The 20,581-nt window shown below is 33.8% G+C and overlaps 4 protein-coding genes across 7 annotated transcripts; 2 read left to right on the forward strand and 2 right to left on the reverse strand.

Moving 5' to 3' along the window:
• Positions 1–283: 283 nt before the first annotated feature.
• LOC103857160 (protein HOTHEAD-like) lies at positions 284–5,317 on the reverse strand. Of its 2 annotated transcripts, none has more exons than XM_033288202.1 (5): positions 2,558–5,317; positions 1,785–2,423; positions 1,321–1,697; positions 695–1,235; positions 284–612 (listed from the first exon to the last, which is right to left on the reverse strand). In XM_033288202.1, exons 1-5 carry the CDS (start codon positions 2,634–2,636, stop codon positions 491–493), a joined length of 1,758 nt encoding a protein of 585 aa, XP_033144093.1. In that variant the 5' UTR covers positions 2,637–5,317; the 3' UTR covers positions 284–490. The 2 variants fall into 2 exon arrangements, with proteins under 2 accessions (XP_033144093.1, XP_009132575.2); XM_009134327.3 differs by having other exon boundaries at positions 284–615; positions 697–1,235; positions 2,558–5,258.
• LOC103857161 (protein HOTHEAD-like) lies at positions 3,362–7,781 on the reverse strand. 2 transcript variants are annotated; one of them, XM_033288206.1, is made up of 4 exons: positions 7,007–7,781; positions 6,015–6,415; positions 5,368–5,930; positions 3,362–5,276 (listed from the first exon to the last, which is right to left on the reverse strand). In XM_033288206.1, the coding sequence occupies exons 1-4, from the start codon at positions 7,629–7,631 to the stop codon at positions 5,213–5,215; spliced, it is 1,653 nt and encodes a 550-aa protein (XP_033144097.1). In that variant the 5' UTR covers positions 7,632–7,781; the 3' UTR covers positions 3,362–5,212. The 2 variants fall into 2 exon arrangements, with proteins under 2 accessions (XP_033144097.1, XP_033144096.1); XM_033288205.1 differs by having other exon boundaries at positions 3,362–5,924.
• Positions 7,782–9,556: 1,775 nt separating this feature from the next.
• On the forward strand, positions 9,557–11,409 carry LOC103857162 (probable non-inhibitory serpin-Z5). Its single transcript, XM_009134331.3, has 2 exons — positions 9,557–10,184; positions 10,557–11,409. Exons 1-2 carry the CDS (start codon positions 9,609–9,611, stop codon positions 11,295–11,297), a joined length of 1,317 nt encoding a protein of 438 aa, XP_009132579.1. The 5' UTR covers positions 9,557–9,608; the 3' UTR covers positions 11,298–11,409.
• Positions 11,410–12,168: 759 nt separating this feature from the next.
• On the forward strand, positions 12,169–15,812 carry LOC103857163 (MADS-box protein AGL71-like). 2 transcript variants are annotated; one of them, XM_009134333.2, is made up of 8 exons: positions 12,169–12,451; positions 12,717–12,902; positions 14,026–14,110; positions 14,215–14,276; positions 14,375–14,474; positions 14,547–14,588; positions 14,672–14,713; positions 15,547–15,812. In XM_009134333.2, exons 2-8 carry the CDS (start codon positions 12,721–12,723, stop codon positions 15,691–15,693), a joined length of 660 nt encoding a protein of 219 aa, XP_009132581.1. In that variant the 5' UTR covers positions 12,169–12,451; positions 12,717–12,720; the 3' UTR covers positions 15,694–15,812. The 2 variants fall into 2 exon arrangements, with proteins under 2 accessions (XP_009132581.1, XP_033144094.1); XM_033288203.1 differs by having other exon boundaries at positions 12,169–12,902.
• Positions 15,813–20,581: the final 4,769 nt, after the last annotated feature.

Consider the following 20,581-nt stretch of genomic DNA (forward strand, 5'->3'; position numbering starts at 1 on the left):
GAAATAATACCTATATATATGCATCCGTGAACAAGGTGTTAATACTATTAAACAGCTTTAGAACCAGATGGTTAGAAGACCGAAATATAAACTATTTCATCAATCGTGGCGACTAACCATTGTCCGTAGATGCACATGAGCTAACCACATTACTCTACATGAGCAACGTGTTATTACTTATATCTTAGTTAATAATAGATATCTACTTCTTTGATTTTGCTTGTGAAGTACAAATCATATCTTATCTAGTTATTGGCTACTGCAAGGGGAGGGATGTACTATATTCTTCAACTATTCGTTGGCGAATAAGTATGACTTGTGTTGGTACTACAAATTTGGATCTTGCATTTTATGAAACTGGTTGAAGTCACTAATGGTTCCTCTTAAACCGAAGAAGGCACCAACTTTACCCAACATTATAACTTCGCATCATATTAAGAAGATGATCACTAATCATCTCATTTAAGAGCATAACTAGTAATTGACAACATCAATAACACAATAGTCTTTTATTTGGACAATGGAGAGTATATATTGGTCTCATCTTTAATGATCGATTAGTCCCTTTTTTCCCCGGAAGCATTTCTCTCTCGAAGAATCTTCTGCCCCATGTACCTACATATACCACTCCAATAATCATATCTGATTTAAGTCTACAACATGTATATATGGATCATTTGCGCCTGTTCATCTTACCTTCCGAGCATCATTACCGTGGCTTGAGGATTAGTCCCAGGAGACTTAAGAAAAGTGGATCCATCGATGACCCTCAACGCATCAATGCCTAAAACTTTGTAATCCTTGTCGACCACTCTTCCAACTTGGCAACCTCCATGGTAATGCCAAACAGACATCACGGTGTCGATGCAAAATTGCCTCAAGTTGAACACTGAAGTCACGTGCCTCGGCCTCAGATTGGTGGGAAGGCCCAGCATGCGATTGAGCAACTCGCGTCCGGTTGCATTCAAATACTTGTATTTGGAGAATGCATTCGAGTTTATCACTTCAATAATGGTTTCAAGTCCTTTAACACATTTCTCAAGATCTTCTGGCTCTTGGTAGTAGTTGAATGTCACAGAAGGGTTATCATCTGGATTGGTATTCCTGAGTTCTAAGTAACCTCTAGAGAACGGACCATCGACTTTTTGGAAGATGACGCCATCAATTTCAATCAAATTCAATTGAAAATCACTGGAGTTGATAAAACTTGTGATTGATTGAGTGGAGAGTCTTGTCTGCACAATGCTTCATAAGTAAATATATAACATAGTCTCATGATTAATTAACAAAAAAAAACCCAGCAATGTATTGATATCATACCTCAAAGAACATACGTGTCAAGTTATAAGAGAGACTCAATCCACTAAAACCTTCAATGAAATTGCCAAACCTGGTGATTCCAACGACCTGAGGGAGGGACAATTCTACAGGTTGAGGAGAGGGGACAATCACACTGTTCATAGGATTATCTCCCATCCCTTGTCCAACCATGGGGTGATCTATAACCACGGGGTCCACCCCTTGGGCTTCAAGATGAGCCCTAGGACCTACACCGCTTAGCATCAACAGCTGAGGGCTGCCAAGTGCACCTGCCGACAAAATCACCTCGTTCATTGCATTTTCTGCCAGCTCTACCTTGTGGAACATTCCATCCGCGTCTTGATATATCATTCCGTACGCTTTAGGTCTTTGGTTTCCTGTTCTTAATATGAGTTTTCATATACAAGGACCAAAGTATATAAAAGCTTGATTTTTTTTTTTTTTTTTGTAAATATATGAAATACCTTTTGTGGTGAAGAGGATTTTGTGCACAGTAGCGTGCAAGTAGACAGCAATTTTGTCCGGATTAGCATACTCTAACAAATCCGCGGCCGAGTGTTTATGGCCGGCAGAGTCGAAGGTGGAACCGCCAATCTTCGTCCCTATTATATGTTTAAAGGTGAAACCGTTGTACGGTAACACACCAGCCTCCAAAAGCCCATCTTTTAACGCAGATTGCCATCCGGTTACTTGTGGCTCGAACACAAGTTTCCTCTCGACCCACTCGTAAGCAGCTTCCACTTCCTCCATCTCCCACTCAGCCTCCTTCACGTAATACTCTTCCGCACGTGAGTAAAACCCAGCGTTCAGCACCGAGTCACCTCCGAGGACGCGTGCACGTGTGTTGTAAACGCCATCCTCGGAGATGAAAGGCTGCGACCACGAGTTTGGTGTGATGTTTAAGAGCGTGTTGGCGACGTTTTCGATGTCTGTGGCCCTCGGATTGTCGTAGGGAGAGCCGCCGCGTTCGAGAACCAAAACGCTTGCGTTTTGAGAGAGTGTTGCAGCTAATGAACAACCCGAGGTTCCTCCTCCAATAACTATGTAGTCGAAGCGAGCATACGTTGGTGCTGATGTTGCATCTTTCATAAATCCGTAAAACCCTGTTTTTACGAAAACAATTTTCATTACGTTTTAAATTCGTACTAATATTAACCTAACAGCTTCAAATGTTATTGTACATGAATTCGCGATGCAGATGCTACGTAGTTGGTTCATCATGAAGCTAAGATGTTACCTTTATCTTTATGGGAATAACTGGAGCCATGCAATATGAAAATTATGACGGGAACAGAAGGAAACATATGAAAACCCATTGCAGTGTAAGATAATATTTGCTTTGTACTAAATCTTGTGGAGACACAAACAAGAAGACTACATAATTCATACGATTTATATACTAATTAAGACGAAGTATAACTGTAGTCTGTTTCTGTATGACTGTCTTGTTTAAATATAATTACTTCCCCAGTTTATGGGTGTTTTCGTATAACCAAACGATTATGTAATGAATAAAGTAAGCACTAAACTCCGGAAAGTGAAGCCAACAAAATTACTTTACATCAAATTTGAATGATAATATAGTAATTTTAGTTTAGAAGGTAAATACTCTCGTTCCCGAAATAAATCACTTCACATTCTGTGCAAGACAAAACTGATATTACGTGAACGGGTTTTTTTCCTTTCGGGACTTGTACTATGTTATCTTGTTTCTAGCTATTAGATTTTTCCCCTTTTGTTTTCTATTCATTTGGAGTTATGTTTTCGTTTCAGTTTAGCTAATTAATTTTGATAATAATTTGGTATAAAGCTATAAGTAGCACATACGAAGTTTGACTATAATTATCTTTAATTGTGTTCAAAAACATTATCTTTAATTAAAATTTGGTGGTTTCGGAATTTTCAGTGAATCTACGAAAACTTCAAATATATTGATCAAGTATTGGTACTGAAATTCATTACCAGTTCAAGGATCATACGAATATTCTTTCCTTTTTAGATTTATATATTGAAAATCGTGGTAGCTCTTAGCTTTCAGTACATAGTTCTCCTCAATACTTAGAATTAGTCTCTTGATACACCTGCTACACGTTTTGCCGTTTGAAAACGTCCGGTAGAAGGATTATATAGTATAATTATGATGCTGCTTTTGATTCTCGTACAGGTCAGGTGAAAGAGGGTTGGATTGTAAGAGATAGCTATGTTTCTACAAAAAATGTGGGGATCTAGTAGTTTAGGAGAAGCGTCATCTAGTTTGGAAGCTGAGACTAAAGTGTTTCTCACCGCAATGCAAAATGTTTAACAAAATATAATAGAATACAAATATTTTACAGTTGAGATATTCAAAATGAGTTTTTTCAGATGGTGTAAGAAGTTAAGAACAAAACTTGGGTTTACCCCCTAAGGTGAACCTTCTAATTCACCTCCATGCTTAACACCAATCAAAGTAACATGTAGGATTAGTTAAAAAAAGAATTAAAACTAAAAAAATAAATGGAAACTAACTAAAAGAAGCGTCGCCGGTAACCAAGGAATTGACGTGATCTTCGATCTCCGTTGGCTTCTTCTTCTTCACCCCCATAGAAGTATATCTAATTAACAAAACTGAAATTGAAAACATAAGGTCTTAACCGATCGTCTTCGATTTGACTTAAATTTGGTTACTCGTTCATTAAAAAAAAAAACTGTTAACAAACTGCCAAAGAACCAAAGCCCTTGAAAACACAAGACAACAAGACATCTTTCACATTCGACAACAGATCAATGGTGGTACAAGTCGATAACCTTTGTCAGGGAGAGAGTTTTGTTCTATGCATACCTATGGTTTAACAAACTGTGAAAGTTTCAATCCTATAAACTGAGTTGACCACACCTCGTATCTGTTTGCCTGCTTCTCTGAATAAGATATAAAACATACTTGCAGTGTGACGAGCCTTCTAGCAATCTGCTGATTGAGTTTTAAAAAACTCTCATTACATTACTCAAAAAGATGAAGTAAAAACAATGGTTAAGGCTCATTAGTCCTTATTATTACACAAGTTCACACATTCTAATACTCTTACATATAAAAAAAACTCAAATAGACAAATACCATTTACCACATCGCTGCTTTACTAGCCCTTGCTTATTCAAGAGGTCTCTTCAAGGAGATTAGTTGAAATTAACACCATATTTAAGCTGTCTAGTAGTAGGAAGAAGCAGTGCTTCTGAAATAAAGCAAGAGAGGAAGGCTTTGACATAGGAAACAAGATCAGCAACTATGGTTCTTCGTATGAGGAAAATCAAAACCCACTAATGTCTAAAACATGATTAAGACTAACTTTTTTGTTTGTTTGATGTGGAATTCCAAAGATGTCTTGTTGTTTTCAAGGATTTTGGTTCTTTGGCAGCTAGTTAGCAATACAATTTGATGATGATGGTGTCACAACATGAGGGTCTCTTTAACCCAGTTTTTCATTTTTAGTGAAAGAGTAAACAAATTTAAGTCAAATCGAAGACGATCAGTTAAAATTTTATGTTTTCAATTTCAGTTTTGTCAATTAGATATATCTCTGTGGGCTATGAAGAAGAAGCCGATGGACATCACGTTCAATTCCTTGGTCAACTGAGACGTCCTCTTTTTTTTTCTTTTAGTTATTTTTCATTTATTTTTTTAGTTTTAATTCCTTTTTTAACTAATCCTACATGTCATTTTGATTAGTGTTAAGCATTGAGGTGAATTAGAAGGTTCACCCTAAGGGGTGAACCCAAGTTTTGTTCAGAAGTTAAATAATGTTTCCCAACAATAGGGGGCTTAACATTTTACTAAAAAAAACAACGGTGACTTATTGTTTGAGGTCTGAAGAGAGTTCAAATTCAACTATTTAATCTGGGCTCATCTCGATTTATTGTTTCATGCTTCTTCCTGATATTTGAAGAAGGCCGCCCTCTCTTTAAGAATTTTCTGCCCCATGTACCTACATAAAGCACTCCAGCAATCATATGTATGTGTAATATATGTACATAACATGTTATTAAATAAACTGTTATTTTGGTTTTTGCACTTACCTTCCAAGCATCATAACCGTAGCTTGAGGATTAGTCCCCGGAGACTTGAGAAATGTTGATCCGTCGATAACCCTTAATGCATCAATGCCTAAAACTTTGTAATTCTTGTCAACCACTTTTCCAACTTGACAACCTCCATGGTAATGCCAAACAGTCATCACATTGTCGATGCAAAACTGCTTCAAGTTGAACATTGAGGTCACGTGCCTCGGCCTAAGATTTGTGGGAAGGCCCAGCATGAAATTGAGCAGCACACGTGCGGTCACATCAGGGTATTTGTGCTTAGTGAAGGCTTTCGAGTCTATCACCTTAATAATGGTTTTAAGTCCTTCGACACACTTGTTCAAATCCTCTGGTTCTTGATAGTAGTTGAACGTCACTGAAGGGTTATCGTCTGGATTCCTGTTCCGTAGCTCCATGTAACCCCTCGAGGCCGGTCCCGCCACTTTTTGAAACATCCCATTCACAGCTATCATATCTTTGAATCCACGATCCAAAGATCTTAAAAAGTCTACAATGGGTTGGGTTAAGATTTTCGTAGATGTAGTACGGCTTGTCTGTAGAATCCATGTACAGTCTCATAAGTAACATATACTCTCGTAAACAATAAGTTATAATAACCTTTGAACGTATTTATGTTACTATACCTCGTTCAGAACATGTAAAACACCATCGAAAAACCTACGGGTCAAATCAAAAGAGAGGGTCACGTTATTTCCTCCTTCGATGTAACTATCAAACTTTGTGATACCAACAGCTTGTACGAGGGACATTTCTTCGGGCGTAGGAGAAGGAATGAATATGGGACTCATGGGATTATCTCCCATCCCTTGCCCAACCATTGGGTGATCTAAGATCACCGGTTTAACCCCATGAGCTGCAAGATGAGCCATAGGACCCACGCCGCTCAGCATCAATAGATGGGGGCTGCCTATTGCTCCAGCAGACAAGATTACTTCATTCATTGGATTATTTGCTAATTCTACCTTGTGGAGCACTCCTTTTGTGTCCTCGAATATAACTTGGTATGCTTCTGGTCTCGGTCCGTCTGTTTTTTTTTCAAGAAAATGAAAGAAAGAATAATCCATTTAATTAATTATTTTTGTACTTGAATAAAATTTTGCAACAAATAAGATTGGAAAAAGCAACCATAAATAAAAAAAAAACAAAAAAAAACAACCATAAATAAAAATATGTTAATTTTGTATCAGTGATATGCAATATGTCAATTTAAATAATTAATTGTTTTATGCAATTGTTTTATGCTAATTTTTTATCAGCGATATGCAATATGTCAATTTAAATAATTAATTAGTTGTATTGCGCAATACGCATGCAAAACACTAAAAGCACTAAATTACGTATTATCAGCTGAAAGCCTCAAACAATTTAAAAGTTAAGAAATAATTTAATCTAGTTATTATCATAATAAAAAAAAGGTCAATGCATGGGCAGTCGCATCTATATCATTAATGTTTAAGTTCATAAATATACTTTCCTCCGTATTTTTCTCGTCGGATTGTGCGTTCTTCCTAGTTCCTCCATATATTTTTTTTACAAAAAAATGACTTTCTAATTTATTTAGCGCATAACATCTTTATAAAATGCTCCTTAAAAGTTAATGAATGTAAATCAATACCTGTTTTAGTAAAGAGGATCTTCTGGACAGAAGCATGCAAGTATACAACTATGTTGTCTGGATTAGCATACTCCAGCAGATTCGCCGCCGTGTGTCGATGACCGGCACCGTCAAAGATCGTACCGCCGATCTTAGTCCCGTAGATGTGATCATACGTGAAACCGTTGTACGGATTCACACCAGCCTCCAAAAGCCCATCTTTAAACGCTGTTTGCCATCCCATAACATGTGGCTCGAACACAAGTTTCTTCTCCACCCATTCGTAAGCAGCTTCCACTGCCTCGCGCTCCCACTCAACTTCTTCCACGTAGTCATCTCCCGCACGTGTGTAGAATCCGGCGTTTATCACCGAGCCTCCGCCGAGGACACGGGCTCGTCTGTTGTAAACGCCATCCTCGGAGATGAAAAGCTGTGACCACGAGTTTGGTGTGATGTTAAAGAGTGTGTTAGCAAAGTTTCCCAAGTCACTCGCCGTTGGATTATCATAAGGAGAGCCACCGCGTTCGAGAACTAAAACGCGAGCGTTTTGAGAAAGCGTTGCGGCTAATGCACAGCCTGAGGTTCCTCCTCCGATGAGTATGTAGTCGAAGCTAGCATAAGTTGGTGCTAGTGTTGCATCTTTCATAAATGTATAATGCCCTTTCTCCACATATAAAGAAAAAAATGATGAATATTGAAAAGAATACTAAGAATTATATTCAACATATCATCACGCATTATAATGATACCAATATGAAACTAGGAATGTACCTTTATCGCAATTACACGAGCCATGGAAGATGAAAATTGTAACGAAAATAGTAAGGAATATATGAAAGCCCATTCTAATGTAAGATTGTCTTGGCTTTGTTCGGAAAGAGAAAACTTCTTGTTTCATGCGCTCTATACAAGTATGAACCTTGTGTTCAGATCTGCTTAGTTTTCAAGTCTTCAAGGATTTTGTTGCGTAGTGTATTATTTATAGGTTTCACTGGTTTCTTGCAATTGTGAATGTCAAATTTGAGGGCGATCGCATTTGGATCGTTTGACACCAATTATAAATTAAAATATATTTAAAAAATTGCAATTAGTGAAAGTCACATCCGAAAACAGTTCTAAATTTCAATATCTTATATTACAAAGTACTGTCGACACAAAAATTATATAACAAACTGACTAATCGTTGTGCCATGTGTGCAGGTCGAACAACAATTAAGCTATTATTACTGGAAATTAGTTTATTTTAAACTTGCAGGGCAAATAAAACCGATCAATCTCTGTCATATACAAGTCTAGCTCTTACATTTTGAATAATATGTAAAAGTCACGATCATGTTCGTACCTCATAATATAATACCCTTATAATACGTAGCTACAGTTTGCTTTATAATATTTATGTAACTTCTTTAAGTTATTCAGAATAAAATAATGTAGAAGAACCTTCATCATCTATTATTGAAATCGTTCTGTTGGTTCTCAGAATGTAGCTGGTTATTCTTAAGTGGGAATTTATAAACCTATTACTTTTCCAACGGGTAAAGACAAAAGTATAATAATTTTTTTGTGAATTTATAGTATTTCTCAGTAAATTATGATTTTAGGAATATTCACTGTTATTTTCGAACAACCCATCTGACTTGTGTATATGAGAACCGTCTGTAGCGTAACAACATGAGAAATTAATATGTCATACCCTTTGACATACGTTCTCTCATTATTCACGCACAAGTTAAATTCCTTGCCCAGAAGAACCACCACAACCCTTTCTTTATTGCCATGATTCGTCCATCTTGCTTTCCATTTAATCATGAAGTTTTCTTCATGTTCTCACTTGATTTCTTCTCCTCCAAAGAATAATATATGCTCATCATACACCACCGTGGAGTTTCCTCTTTGTGATTCCGTTTATACTTTGTGATCTCTTTTCTACAGCAACAAAAACCTGAATTATTCTGATACCACTTGTTAAGATTTGTTGATCGTTATATATTTTTTAATACAGATAATTTGATTTTCGGCCTTAAATCGGTATGTCTCGAGTGGGAACCGTCTCTCATAACTTTCACTATAAGTCAAAGGGTTTAGACAAATACTTTAGTGCGCTATATGGGAAGAGACAACACATAACTGGAACAACGCCCTCTTACTCTTAAGTTTCTTCTTTTATTGTTTCTCTCAACTCTCTCTTTGTTCTTACGTTTATGTTATGTTTTGGGTTATTTTTCACCGGATTATCCAAATCGTTGATAACACTCACTATATATTTATATCCACGCTATTAGTGAATCCTAGCCTAGTCTCGTACAGTTTTTGGTTAAATCCTCCCTTCTCCCAATCTAATAATGAGTTGACCTTTTTTATCCGAACGTAAAACGTTTATGGATAAACCGACACTGTTCACCTGTTGGGCCCTTTTTTGTGTTTGCCTGGAATAAGATAGGTATTGGGCCAATTTGTTCACATTAACTAAGTAAGATTTACATTTTTCTCTCAACATATAGATTTTTCTCGTAATATACATTTTTGTTACTTCTAAAAGGCGGTGATACACCAAACCCTAGTTCTATCTTTTCTTATATATGTATGTGTAAGCTCAATAATTTTCTTACAGAAACCCAAAAACATGGCGCCTCCAAAAGAGAAGAAACAAAAGCTTAGCACATCTGAAACCATAAGTCCCTCTCTCTCAAAGATGAAGAAGAAGAAGAACAAGAGGAAGAAGAGGGTGAGCAAATCACTAATAACCTCAAGTCCCTCTCACTCAGAGAAGGATTTGGTAACCCTAAGTCCCCCTCCAATCTCAAAGGTTAATGGGGAGAAAGCAATGAAGAAGCAAAACGATGTGGCTATGTTTCTTACGGAGAAAGTTATCTCTGCCGTAGCTAAAAACTCAAACTTCGTCTTCTCTCCTGCATCCATCAACGCCGCTCTAACCATGGTCGCTGCTAGCTCCAAAGAGGAAAAACTAACATCGTCCATCTTATCCTTCCTTAGGTCCTATTCAATGGATGAGCTCAAAGCTGTTTTCAGCGAGATCGCTACCATGGTCCTCGCCGACGGAAGCGCAAGCGGTGGCCCTAAAATCTCGAACGTTAATGGAGTGTGGATGGAGCAGTCGCTGGGCGTTGATCCCTCGTCGAAGGATCTCTTTGAGAATTTCTTCAAGGCTACTTGCGCTCTTGTTGATTTCCGATTCAAGGTTAGTTTTATATTAGGTTAAGTGCTCGTGTGAAACTGTCTTGGGTTAATAAGAGTTAACCTTTGATCATAGATAAAATGGGTTATGTGTTTGTGTCAAAACTGTATTAGGTTTATTAGTTTGTGAATCTATCTAATAGATAATAGACAGGGGCTGTCCTTGGCATAGCCAAATTATTGATAAATTGGTATATGCATGACCCCTATTTTTTTTTAAATTAAAAATACATAAAAGCCTCTAGATTTATTTTTAAAAAATTATTAAGACCTTACAAAATTGCCTATAGTTTTTGATATTATAGTAGATATATGTACATCTCCTAGCCTTACAATTTATGATAAATCAGCTTTATTTGAAACACTTGAAACATAGGCTGAAGAAGTGCGCGAGGAGGTGAATGCTTGGGCTTCAAGTCACACCAATGGTCTCATCAAAGTTATTCTTCCTCCTGGATCCGTTACAAGCGACACCGACTCTATTTTTGGAAACGCACTCTACTTCAAAGGAACCTGGGAACAAAAATTCACAAAGTCTTTGACAAGACACTTTGACTTTCACCTTCTCAATGACAAATCAGTCTCTGTGCCTTTCATGACGAACCATAAGAAGCAATACGTTGAGCAGTACAGCGATTTCAAGGTCCTTAAGCTGCCATTTCGGCAATCCGGTGACACGAATCGCCAATACTCAATGTATTTCTATCTACCGGACGCCAAGGATGGATTGAATAGTCTGGTCAAGAGGGTGGCATCATCATCATCTACTCTTGGATTCTTGGATAGTCACACTCCAATAAAACAAGTTGAAGTTGGTGTGTTCAGAATCCCAAAGTTTAAGATAGATTTTGGGTTTGAAGCTAAAAAGGCTTTCAATGGATTGAATCTGGATTTGCTTTCACTGAACCATAAAGCTTTGGTTGAGATCGATGAAGATGGTGCAGAGGCTGCGGCTGTTACTGTTATAAGACGCTATGGTGGTAGAGGCTTCAGGTGTGGTAAGAGGATAGATTTTGTGGCTGATCATCCATTTCTTTTTATGATTAGAGAAGACAAAACTGGAACTGTTTTGTTCGTTGGTCAGATCTTTGATCCTTCTAAATCTGCTTCTCCTTAGGACCGACAAGATTATGATTTTTTTTTTCCATTTGGGGCACTTGATCGCCAGTAACATTCTTTTGATCTTTTCCTGTTTGACCCCTTTGAGAAAAAGAAGAATTCATAATTCACTGTTACTCTTTTGACCTCTTTCATTTACGATACATCCTTCAATCTGTGATCAGTTTTACTTATCTCTGGCGGGTTCTAGATGAGCGCAAATTAAAATTCATAAATATACAATTCTATTTATTTAAAGAGTCGTTTTGTAACAGATTATCCAAACCCAAACATCTTAAGACTGTTCTCAGATTATCAAATCAATAACGAAAATTTTATTCTACAAAGACATTTAAACTGAAACGGAAAGAATATAAGATAGATAGGTCAATTCACTTATCACTGTCTCTCTGCTTAAATTCATTTTGATTATAATATTTCATTTTGATTATAAACAGAAAGAATAAAATATTTTATTTTGATTATTTTATTTTATTTTAATTGATAATTATTTAATATATAATTATGAAAATAAAATATAAAAATAGCAATATTGATCTGATAAGATAAATGGTTAAGGTCTGTTTAACAAATTATGAACGAGTATTAGATTATTTTATAGAGAAATGTGACGGTTTAATAAAATTTAGAATGCTAAAAAAATAATGATAGTATTAAAAAGCTGATTTTGATTTAGGAAGTAAAACATACGTGTCGTAATATAAATGGTGACAGTGCACGTCATTGTACGATGATGTCGACACGCCCATCGTTTACTATTCCACCCACTCTAGTCCCAAGAAAACAATTTTGAATATTTCCGTTTCTTATAGTTTAATCCTTAATAATTTCCCAAAGTTTTTGAACATAATAATTTCCCAAGTTTATTTTAAAGATGTTTCCTTCTGCTATCGATTCTTAATTTTACCAAAAACAGATAAAGTCATGGTCATTTCTTTAATCAGAACCTAGGACTAACTTGTTCTTTTTCTTCTTTAATTATTATTTTCTCTGTTGTATTGTTCTTCAATTATTAATCCAACTAGTAATAGCATCACCAAAAGAAGAACATAAAAAATCTCTTCTTCCTTTTTCCTTTTCTCTGTCCAATTAATCAGAACAAAAAGCAAGGTTAGAATTTAGGGTTTGTGGCTCTTGTACAACCAGATAGAGGTAAACATAGTGACAGGAATCATAAGATCTAGATCCTGCCTCTTTCTGAAATGTTGGTTATAGGGTTTAACTTTTCACCAATTTTGTTTTCTGTTTATCATAAAATCTAAGAAAAACCATAAAATTCTAAGAAAAAAGTAGCTTCGTCAGCTGATTTTCATCTGGAAAAATAATGTAGTTTAGGGTTTCTGAAGCGAATCTAGAAATAAATCTCCTCAGTTTCCTAACTTTGACTTAAAGCTTTTGAATCTCATTGTTTTTGCAGGAAGATGGTGAGAGGAAAGATCGAGATCAAGAAGATCGAGAACAGGACAAGTAGACAAATCACATTCTCGAAGCGAAGGAACGGTCTCTTTAAGAAGGCTCATGAGCTATCTGTTTTATGTGATGCACAAGTCGCCGCCATTGTCTTCTCTCAGAGCGGAAGATTATACGAATTCTCTAGCTCCGAGTAAGATTCTTTTATCTAATTATTTTAAAATTTTACATATGTATAAATCTTTCTCTGCAAATAGACTGATTAAATGCCTAGGACTTTTGTAGTGAATAGTTCTATCTCCTTCTGGCCGAATCGTACCTAAGAGATTTTGCAATAATACGTTTAAGATTTGCTTCTTTTTCTGCTAGCTATTATTTGACTTTTCTGAAAATTGATTTTATCACATTTTTTTTCATTTTGCAGTACTTCTGGATTTTATATAATGAACTTAAAACATAAGGATTCCAATTAATTGAAAACTTTAAAAAGTTTCTAAAGGGTTTTTCTTCAAGGATGAGCAAGTGAACTAGGTTTTCAGAAAAGAGGTTTCTTGAACAATTAACCTCCTCGTACACCTTGGAACTTAAACTGATACCCACTAGACATCTTATTTAGAATATTGAAAATAATTTTCTGACATTATAATTACATTGTACGAACAGAAATCATATATATGCTGCATGAGAAAATATATGAAATTTCCCCCATTGTTCTCTCTATAATTTCTTTCGTGAATATTCAGTTTCGTGCTAGTTTACATAGCCAACCAAGTTTGACAAATAGTTCTTGTTATAGTTCCCCTTGTTTTAATTTTCATTCCGTGCTTAACAACCCTATTGCAGAAACAATCACTGGATTTGGTGTATTGAAAAACGATTTCAGTTGCATATAAACTTATACAAATTAGATATCAAATTAAGTTTCTTTATTCTCCATCGTCAATGATGTTGTTATGTATCTCTGTATATTTGTCAACATTCACACATAAGCTTGAACGGAACGATAAAGCGTGAAAGAATGACAAGTGGTATTTTTCTCTCTTTATGCACATATAGCGATGAATAGTGTACCTTTTTCATGTTTTTAACATTTTGTCCCTATATTTGGTTATTCGTATATTTATCATTTTTGACAACTGATTCTTCTATATACTATGAATCTATCACCTATTTAGCTATTCTACTATTCGCATGACATGTATACCAGGTAAGTAAACCCATAATATTTCATCTCATGAATGTTACAATGATCATCACTGGTAAAGGAAGCATCCTAGGTACTATTAAGTAAGCATCTTTGTGAATTACACTTTCAGGATGGAGAAGACGATAGAAAGGTATGTCAAGTTTAGTCCTGACTACTTTGTGCCAGGGAGGCCCCAAGTAGAACTATACTTGCTGGTTTGTTTTCTATAAATGTGTATACCTATATATTCTTGATTAGTCTCTTCTTTAATTTAATAATATTGATGTATACTAAAAACTCGGCCTTTTTGGTTGTGCAGGAGCTTAAGAAGGAAATGGATATAATGGTAAAGAAGATTGATCTCCTTGAAGTTCATCAACGGTTCGTATCTCACTATTTGTACGGTTACATTAAGCATTATTTATGAAGATAATTTGTTTTAATCCTGAAATCTACTGTTAATGCCGTTATGTATGAAGGAAGCTAATGGGGCAAGGTTTGGGTTCATGTTCACTGGCACAACTTCAAGGGTTGGAAACTCAGATTGAGAAAAGCCTTCGAATTATCAGATCAAGAAAGGTACAATCCAAAAACACACACACGCCCACACCAATAGGAATAATAACTTCATTGGTTTATTTTGGTGTGTAGGCTGAGTTATATGCAGATCAACTATTGAAACTAAAAGAAAAGGTAGTTATTTTTCACTTAGTAAGTTTTGGGATCGTTTCTATATTTCATGCTATTTTTATTGATCTTTCTTTATCTGTTTCTAGGAGAGAGAACTCTTGGACCAGAGAAGAAGGTTACGTGAAGAGGTAAATACGTACATACACTCATCCCATGATACACATAAACGCACTTTACACATGAAACATATATATCTCAACGCTTAGCAAGAAGTTTAGCTACATAGAAAATTCATCGCATTTTGTAGACCTTCTACTTATGAGAAGAAGGTCTATTCATGCACTGACTGTATGAATATTAGTTGATTTGAGAACTATTCATGCACTGACTGTTTGTTTGGGATTGCTTTAACGTCCATCGTTAGTCGTAGACCTAAACACTCGTTTCAAACAGACGACTTGTGTTTGGCATTTGAATTTACAATCATTTAGCAAAATAGATTATGGAAATTAGAAAAGGTTTATTTATAAAGAAAGACAGATTTTTTTTCTTAAAAAAAAGAAAAAGAAAACATAGAATTACCTTGTCGTGTAAACAGAAACAATAAAATGTTGCGTTAAAAAGCGAAATATGATTAATCTATATGATCTTCTTTATATCTAGAAGGGATTGAGCTTCATTAAGAGCTTTAGTTTCATTAAGTTTCCACTTTCCTATAAGTTAATCCACACTCCGCTTAGTACAATAGTACTATCGCATAAGTTGCTCTAAAGTTATGTGAGGATTTTTGTTTTCTATTGTGAGGATATATTCTATACAAACACTAATTTGAGATCGCTCATAATATATAGTCAACTCTCTTAGAATTAGATTGTATTACAAAGGCTTATTATTTGTTTGGTTTTTAAGTTAATAAAACAGTAAACACAATAAACATAGTAACATATATATATATGTCGTTTCATCTTTTCAAGTCATATTTCAAACTGTTATGAAAATAACTTTAAACTTGGTATTTCAGGAAATCAGAGAAACCCTGGTACGGCCAATGCTGCCAGTAACCTTACACACTGGGAAAGATGAAACCGGAAGTGCCTGCAGAATGTCCAAACATTCATCAGAAGTCGAGACCGATCTATTTATTGGATTTCCCGCTACTCGACTATAATACATTTCAGACATTCCTTTAGTCTGCTCATAGTAAGAAAAAAAATTGCTGATAGTCTTATAACTTTGATTCGATGTTTGTACTAATAATTAGCTTATAATTTTCTGCGTTTTGGCCCATCTCTTTTTTTTTTTTTTTTTTTTTGAAAGAATGTTAAATTAATTCAAACAAAAAGCTGTTTTACACTTTGTGTTACATTGGGATAGAAATTTTTTTAAACTCAAACCTATCTATAACCTATCTCGTTGCAAACCATAGAACTAAACCTCCCGTGTGCGCTCGGGCGCGGATGGAAGACAGCCTATTACGAACGTTTTTGTCCACCAGCTGAATGAGCTGACTCGGGGATAGTGGACTTTCTCCATGCCGACGTTGATTACGTTCCCTCCATATGGCATACAAAGTTGCTTGGAACACATATCTCACTATGTAAAACTCTGTTTTGTCTCTGTTTTGATCAATCACCAGCTGTATAATCTGGTCCCACTGGTTGGTATAGCGTGTAGCTAGCAGTTTCTGGGTTAATCCTTTCCAAACCTCCTATGAAAACTTGCAGACAAAGAAAAGATGATCTCTTGACTCTATCGGGTCATTGCAGAACACACAAGAGCTGGGATGTTGAGTGCTCCATTGCTTAATTCGATCACCGGTTGCAAGTCTGTTGAGGATTGCAAGCCAAGCAATGAATGAATATTTTGGAGTATTGAAAGCAAACCAGATCCCAGGACTCCAATTCACTTTCGGTCGAGGCACTCGTGTCAGTTTTGGCCCATCTCTTGTGTGTAAACTGGAAATAATTTGACATGTATAAGTTGTCACTTAAATTTTTCCGTTTGGAATTATTTTGACATTTTTTTTCTGGAAAAACTGCTCGCCCCACAAACAGTAAGACCATGTTCAATAATCTCGCCGTTGGTTTTTTATAGGTGTCTGGTTTGGCGTTATTTTATTTTTATTTTTTTCAGTTTGTCGTTGTTTAGCTCAAACATTTGAGTATATGAACCTTCACGTTCTCAAGGGGCCAAATTAGACAACTAAAAAAAAGCAAAAGGACAGCTAAATAGATCTGTCTTGGATTTGCGGGAAAGTGGAAAATCCAGGTGGATATATATATATATATATATATATATATAATTATATATACATATTGTTCTATGATGATATTGTCCCGCTTAGGGGTGGGCGTTCGGGTACCCGTTCGGGTTCGGGTCGGGTATTTCGGATTTTCGGGTATTTCGGTATAGAGGTCTAGAACCCGTTCGGGTATTTCTGTACTTCGGGTCGGGTTCGGGTATTTTTAGTTCGGATTCGGTTATTTCAGATCGGGTTCGGATATTTAGATTTTGAATAAAAAAATTAAAATTTTAATTTCTCAAGTTTGTTGTATTTAAAAATATAACTTTCAGTTAACTAATTTTTTTATTTTTAATAGATTGAATGGTTAATAAATTTAGACATAATATTTTAAAACTAAAAAGACATTAATTTAGTTTTTTTTTTAATTTTGGATGTAACTTTTTGTTAATTTTTGAAATAAAAAACTTGACATGCATTTTAAGTGAGTAGCAAATCATTTTTTCCGTAATTGTATGTATATCATATGAACTTAAAGTATGTGTAGTATCAATATAAATATTTTATATAAAATGAGAGATATAAACTAGAAATATAAGGTTAATTATACATATGTTCGGTTATCTTCGGATATCCATTCGGGTTCGGGTATTATCCGTTCGGGTTCGGGTATCTAATCTCTCCTTATTCAATATCCGTTCGGGTATTTTGCTACTTCGGTTCGGATTTCGGTTCGGGTTTTTCGGATCGGATTCGGGTGCAACTTCGGATATCGGATAAAGTGCCCACCCCTAGTCCCGCTATTCCGCTAATCGCTGGGAAAGTACTCTAATCGCTGTTCGTTTTCCCCTTTTACATTAGGCAAAACCAGAGTTTCAACTCTTTTAAGTTAAAATGATATGCGTTTCTAAATCGTGAAAGTAATTAATATAAGATTTTAATTTAATAAAAATAGATTTGGTTCTAAAATTTATGAAATGTATAGAATAATTTGTTCTTTTCATAATAATTTAAAATAAGTTAAAAATTTTATTTTTTGATATAATTTTATATTGTTACCAAATTTCAACCCATTTAATATATATATAATATTTTAAGGTGTTTTATTTTTATAAAGTTCAAAATATATTTGTGAAATTTTGGGAGTGGATGAAGTTTTTATATAATTTTTATTATTTTGTATTTATAGTTAATATAAAATTATAGATGTAATAATAATTAGTTTAATTTTAAAATTTTAATCTATTCGATAAATTTACGTGAGATTATTGTATTGTTATTATTTGGTCTAATATTAAATTAATACTTATAGAATATATATATATATATATATATATATATATATATATATATATATATATATATATATATATATATATATATCTATTTTCTTTCTCATTTTAAATGAAAATTAATATAATTTAATAATTTAATAATAAATGAATTTATTTAATTGTTTATAAAAATTATAGAGTAAAAAAATTTTATAAGTTCTTCTACAATAAAAATATACATATTTATAATTTATAAAAATAATGATTTATAATTTCATCATTGTTAAATATTTTGCATGATATCTTATTGGTTATGTTGTCCATTCTGATTGATATAACCTATTTATTTTTTATGTCAATGACAAATACCATATCCGTTTATTTGGAACTAAAGTTCTTACGCTTTTTTCTATTAGCAAAGTTTTTTTGATAAAAGCGACGTCTCTTTCGTTTTCACCTTCTCTAGTAAATCTATACTATTAAAAGGGAAGCAGTTTTTAAAAATCTACTTATAAAGGTTGTTGAACCTTTTCATTAGAATATTTATATAACCTTAATTAATCAACTCCACATATATAATATGTTTAATATTTGTGCCAAACTAAAAGATTATGCCACCAAATTTTGTGCTTATTAACAGAAAATAATTATAATAACATTTATTTTCAAATACAAAAAAGATAATGTTTAGATATAGTTTATATTGTCAGCTATGATGATCATTTATCTGCTCCACATAAAGGCTGATTTACAACATTTATTAACATATTATATGAACCAAATTTATTTATATACATAATGTAAAAAATTTATGTAAAACATAATGTATAGAAACATGACAATACTTTAAAGTTTTTTTATTATATTCAAAATTTTATGCGTATACACAAAATATGTTTCTAAAAATCTAACATTTTATTTGAAATCTGAAATATTAACCAAAAACTGAATCTGAAACACAATAGAATAATCGTGACACCGAAGACATATTTGAAACAGAAAAATATATTAATATACACAATACATTTTAGATACTCAGGGTACCGGTTCAGATCTCTGTAGAATCCAAACCTAAACCGACACTGCGGGTCTGAAATATACCCAATAGATACTTTGCCGTAGACTTGGATCTGAACCGATTCGGATCGGTTTTTATTCGAACCAAACAAAATGTTTGGACCTAAAAAAGAGTTACATAACAATATACATACAAAATTTTAAATAAATTAATTCATAAATCATATAATTTTATAAAATTCTATGTTTTGATATAATTCAATATTGTAACATAATAACATACAAAAATCATTAACATTATTAAATTTTTTATTGTAAGAAAACCCGTGCTTTTGAAGCGCGGATCAAGATCTAGTTATGAAATTATTGATTCATACGTGATCACTTGGTACACCAAGAACAAATCGAAATTTATGTACCTTGTAATATGAATTACGCAAAAGATTATCCTTAGATAGAATATTTCCCTACAAAATCAGTGATCGTATCCATATATTCTTCTTCTAAACTACAATCTGTTTTTATGGCTATCAATCTACTTACAAATTAAGTTCAAAAAAAAAATCTACTTACAAATTATAATTGTTATGACTATCTCTACATCCTTTATGCAATGTTTGTTTAAATGCATCTAACATATCAAACAGTTATTTGATTTTAAATTGGGTTTTTGTGGTATATCTCCTTTTTCAACAATCGATAGCAAAATAAATTATATGTATTATTTGCCATATAAACATTATCTACATCTAACTTAATTATCCCCATTATGAAATTCATTAGTATTACCACCATTCTTTTTTTTTTACATATAAATCTAAGTTTTCTTGCCACTTAAGACGTCTATGGGTACCAAAGAGAATCAAACCCAGGATAAAAGCTATAGCTAGAACCTTTTTATCACTATGCCAAGACCACTTTGTTCAGTCTCTAATCTCTATTAATATACCAAATATTATGCTCCGGCATAAACTAATTGATATATAAATGCTTCCAAACTTCTTCAATCTCAATATTGCTATTATTTCGATAAGTAGAACATGTATATTTCAACTTATGGAGTTTTTTAGTTTCTGGTCGTCGTTGAGACAATATCATGAATTCGTTAATTCCATCTGCACATTTCGGTGTAAATAAATTTACCTTCGAATTTATAGGAAGTTTATCCATCCATGAAAAATAATAATTAAAAACATGTTTTCTAGTTTTCTTTTAAATAAAAGTAGATAAGGGATTATAATATCTATATATGAATTTGAATAAATTCTTCATATCTTTAAAAAAAACATATATATGTAGAAGTTTTAAAATTTTCAAGCAACTACATAACATAAATATATTTATTGAGAATTTGTCCGTTATTTTTGTATTTAATAATAGATAGTTAACAAATACAGTAAAACCTCTATATATCAATAATGTTGTGACTATGGTATTTTATTAATTTATAGAGTTAGATTTTTTCTATCTTTTTATATTTTATTTATTAAATAAGGAAATAATTAGTTTTGCCATATATACAT

This window comes from Brassica rapa, chromosome A03, assembly GCF_000309985.2.
Source record: "Brassica rapa cultivar Chiifu-401-42 chromosome A03, CAAS_Brap_v3.01, whole genome shotgun sequence".
NCBI lineage: Eukaryota > Viridiplantae > Streptophyta > Magnoliopsida > Brassicales > Brassicaceae > Brassica > Brassica rapa.

Bases quoted from the DNA above. Each gene is read 5' to 3' on its own strand.
- LOC103857160 (XM_033288202.1), bottom strand. From the start codon at position 2,636: ATGGGTTTTCATATGTTTCCTTCTGTTCCCGTCATAATTTTCATATTG. The intron at 1,698-1,784 runs GTATTTCATATA...TATTAAGAACAG, and splicing joins AATCCTCTTCACCACAAAAG to GAAACCAAAGACCTAAAGCG. The intron at 613-694 runs AAGATGAACAGG...TATATGTAGGTA, and splicing joins GGTAATGATGCTCGGAAGGT to CATGGGGCAGAAGATTCTTC.
- LOC103857161 (XM_033288206.1), bottom strand. From the start codon at position 7,631: ATGAAAGATGCAACACTAGCACCAACTTATGCTAGCTTCGACTACATA. The intron at 6,416-7,006 runs GTATTGATTTAC...AAAAAAAAACAG, and splicing joins GATCCTCTTTACTAAAACAG to ACGGACCGAGACCAGAAGCA. The intron at 5,277-5,367 runs GTAAGTGCAAAA...TGCTTTATGTAG, and splicing joins ACGGTTATGATGCTTGGAAG to GTACATGGGGCAGAAAATTC.
- LOC103857162 (XM_009134331.3), top strand. From the start codon at position 9,609: ATGGCGCCTCCAAAAGAGAAGAAACAAAAGCTTAGCACATCTGAAACC. The intron at 10,185-10,556 runs GTTAGTTTTATA...CTTGAAACATAG, and splicing joins TTGTTGATTTCCGATTCAAG to GCTGAAGAAGTGCGCGAGGA.
- LOC103857163 (XM_033288203.1), top strand. From the start codon at position 12,721: ATGGTGAGAGGAAAGATCGAGATCAAGAAGATCGAGAACAGGACAAGT. The intron at 14,277-14,374 runs GTTCGTATCTCA...TTATGTATGAAG, and splicing joins CTCCTTGAAGTTCATCAACG to GAAGCTAATGGGGCAAGGTT. The intron at 14,714-15,546 runs GTAAATACGTAC...TTGGTATTTCAG, and splicing joins GAAGAAGGTTACGTGAAGAG to GAAATCAGAGAAACCCTGGT.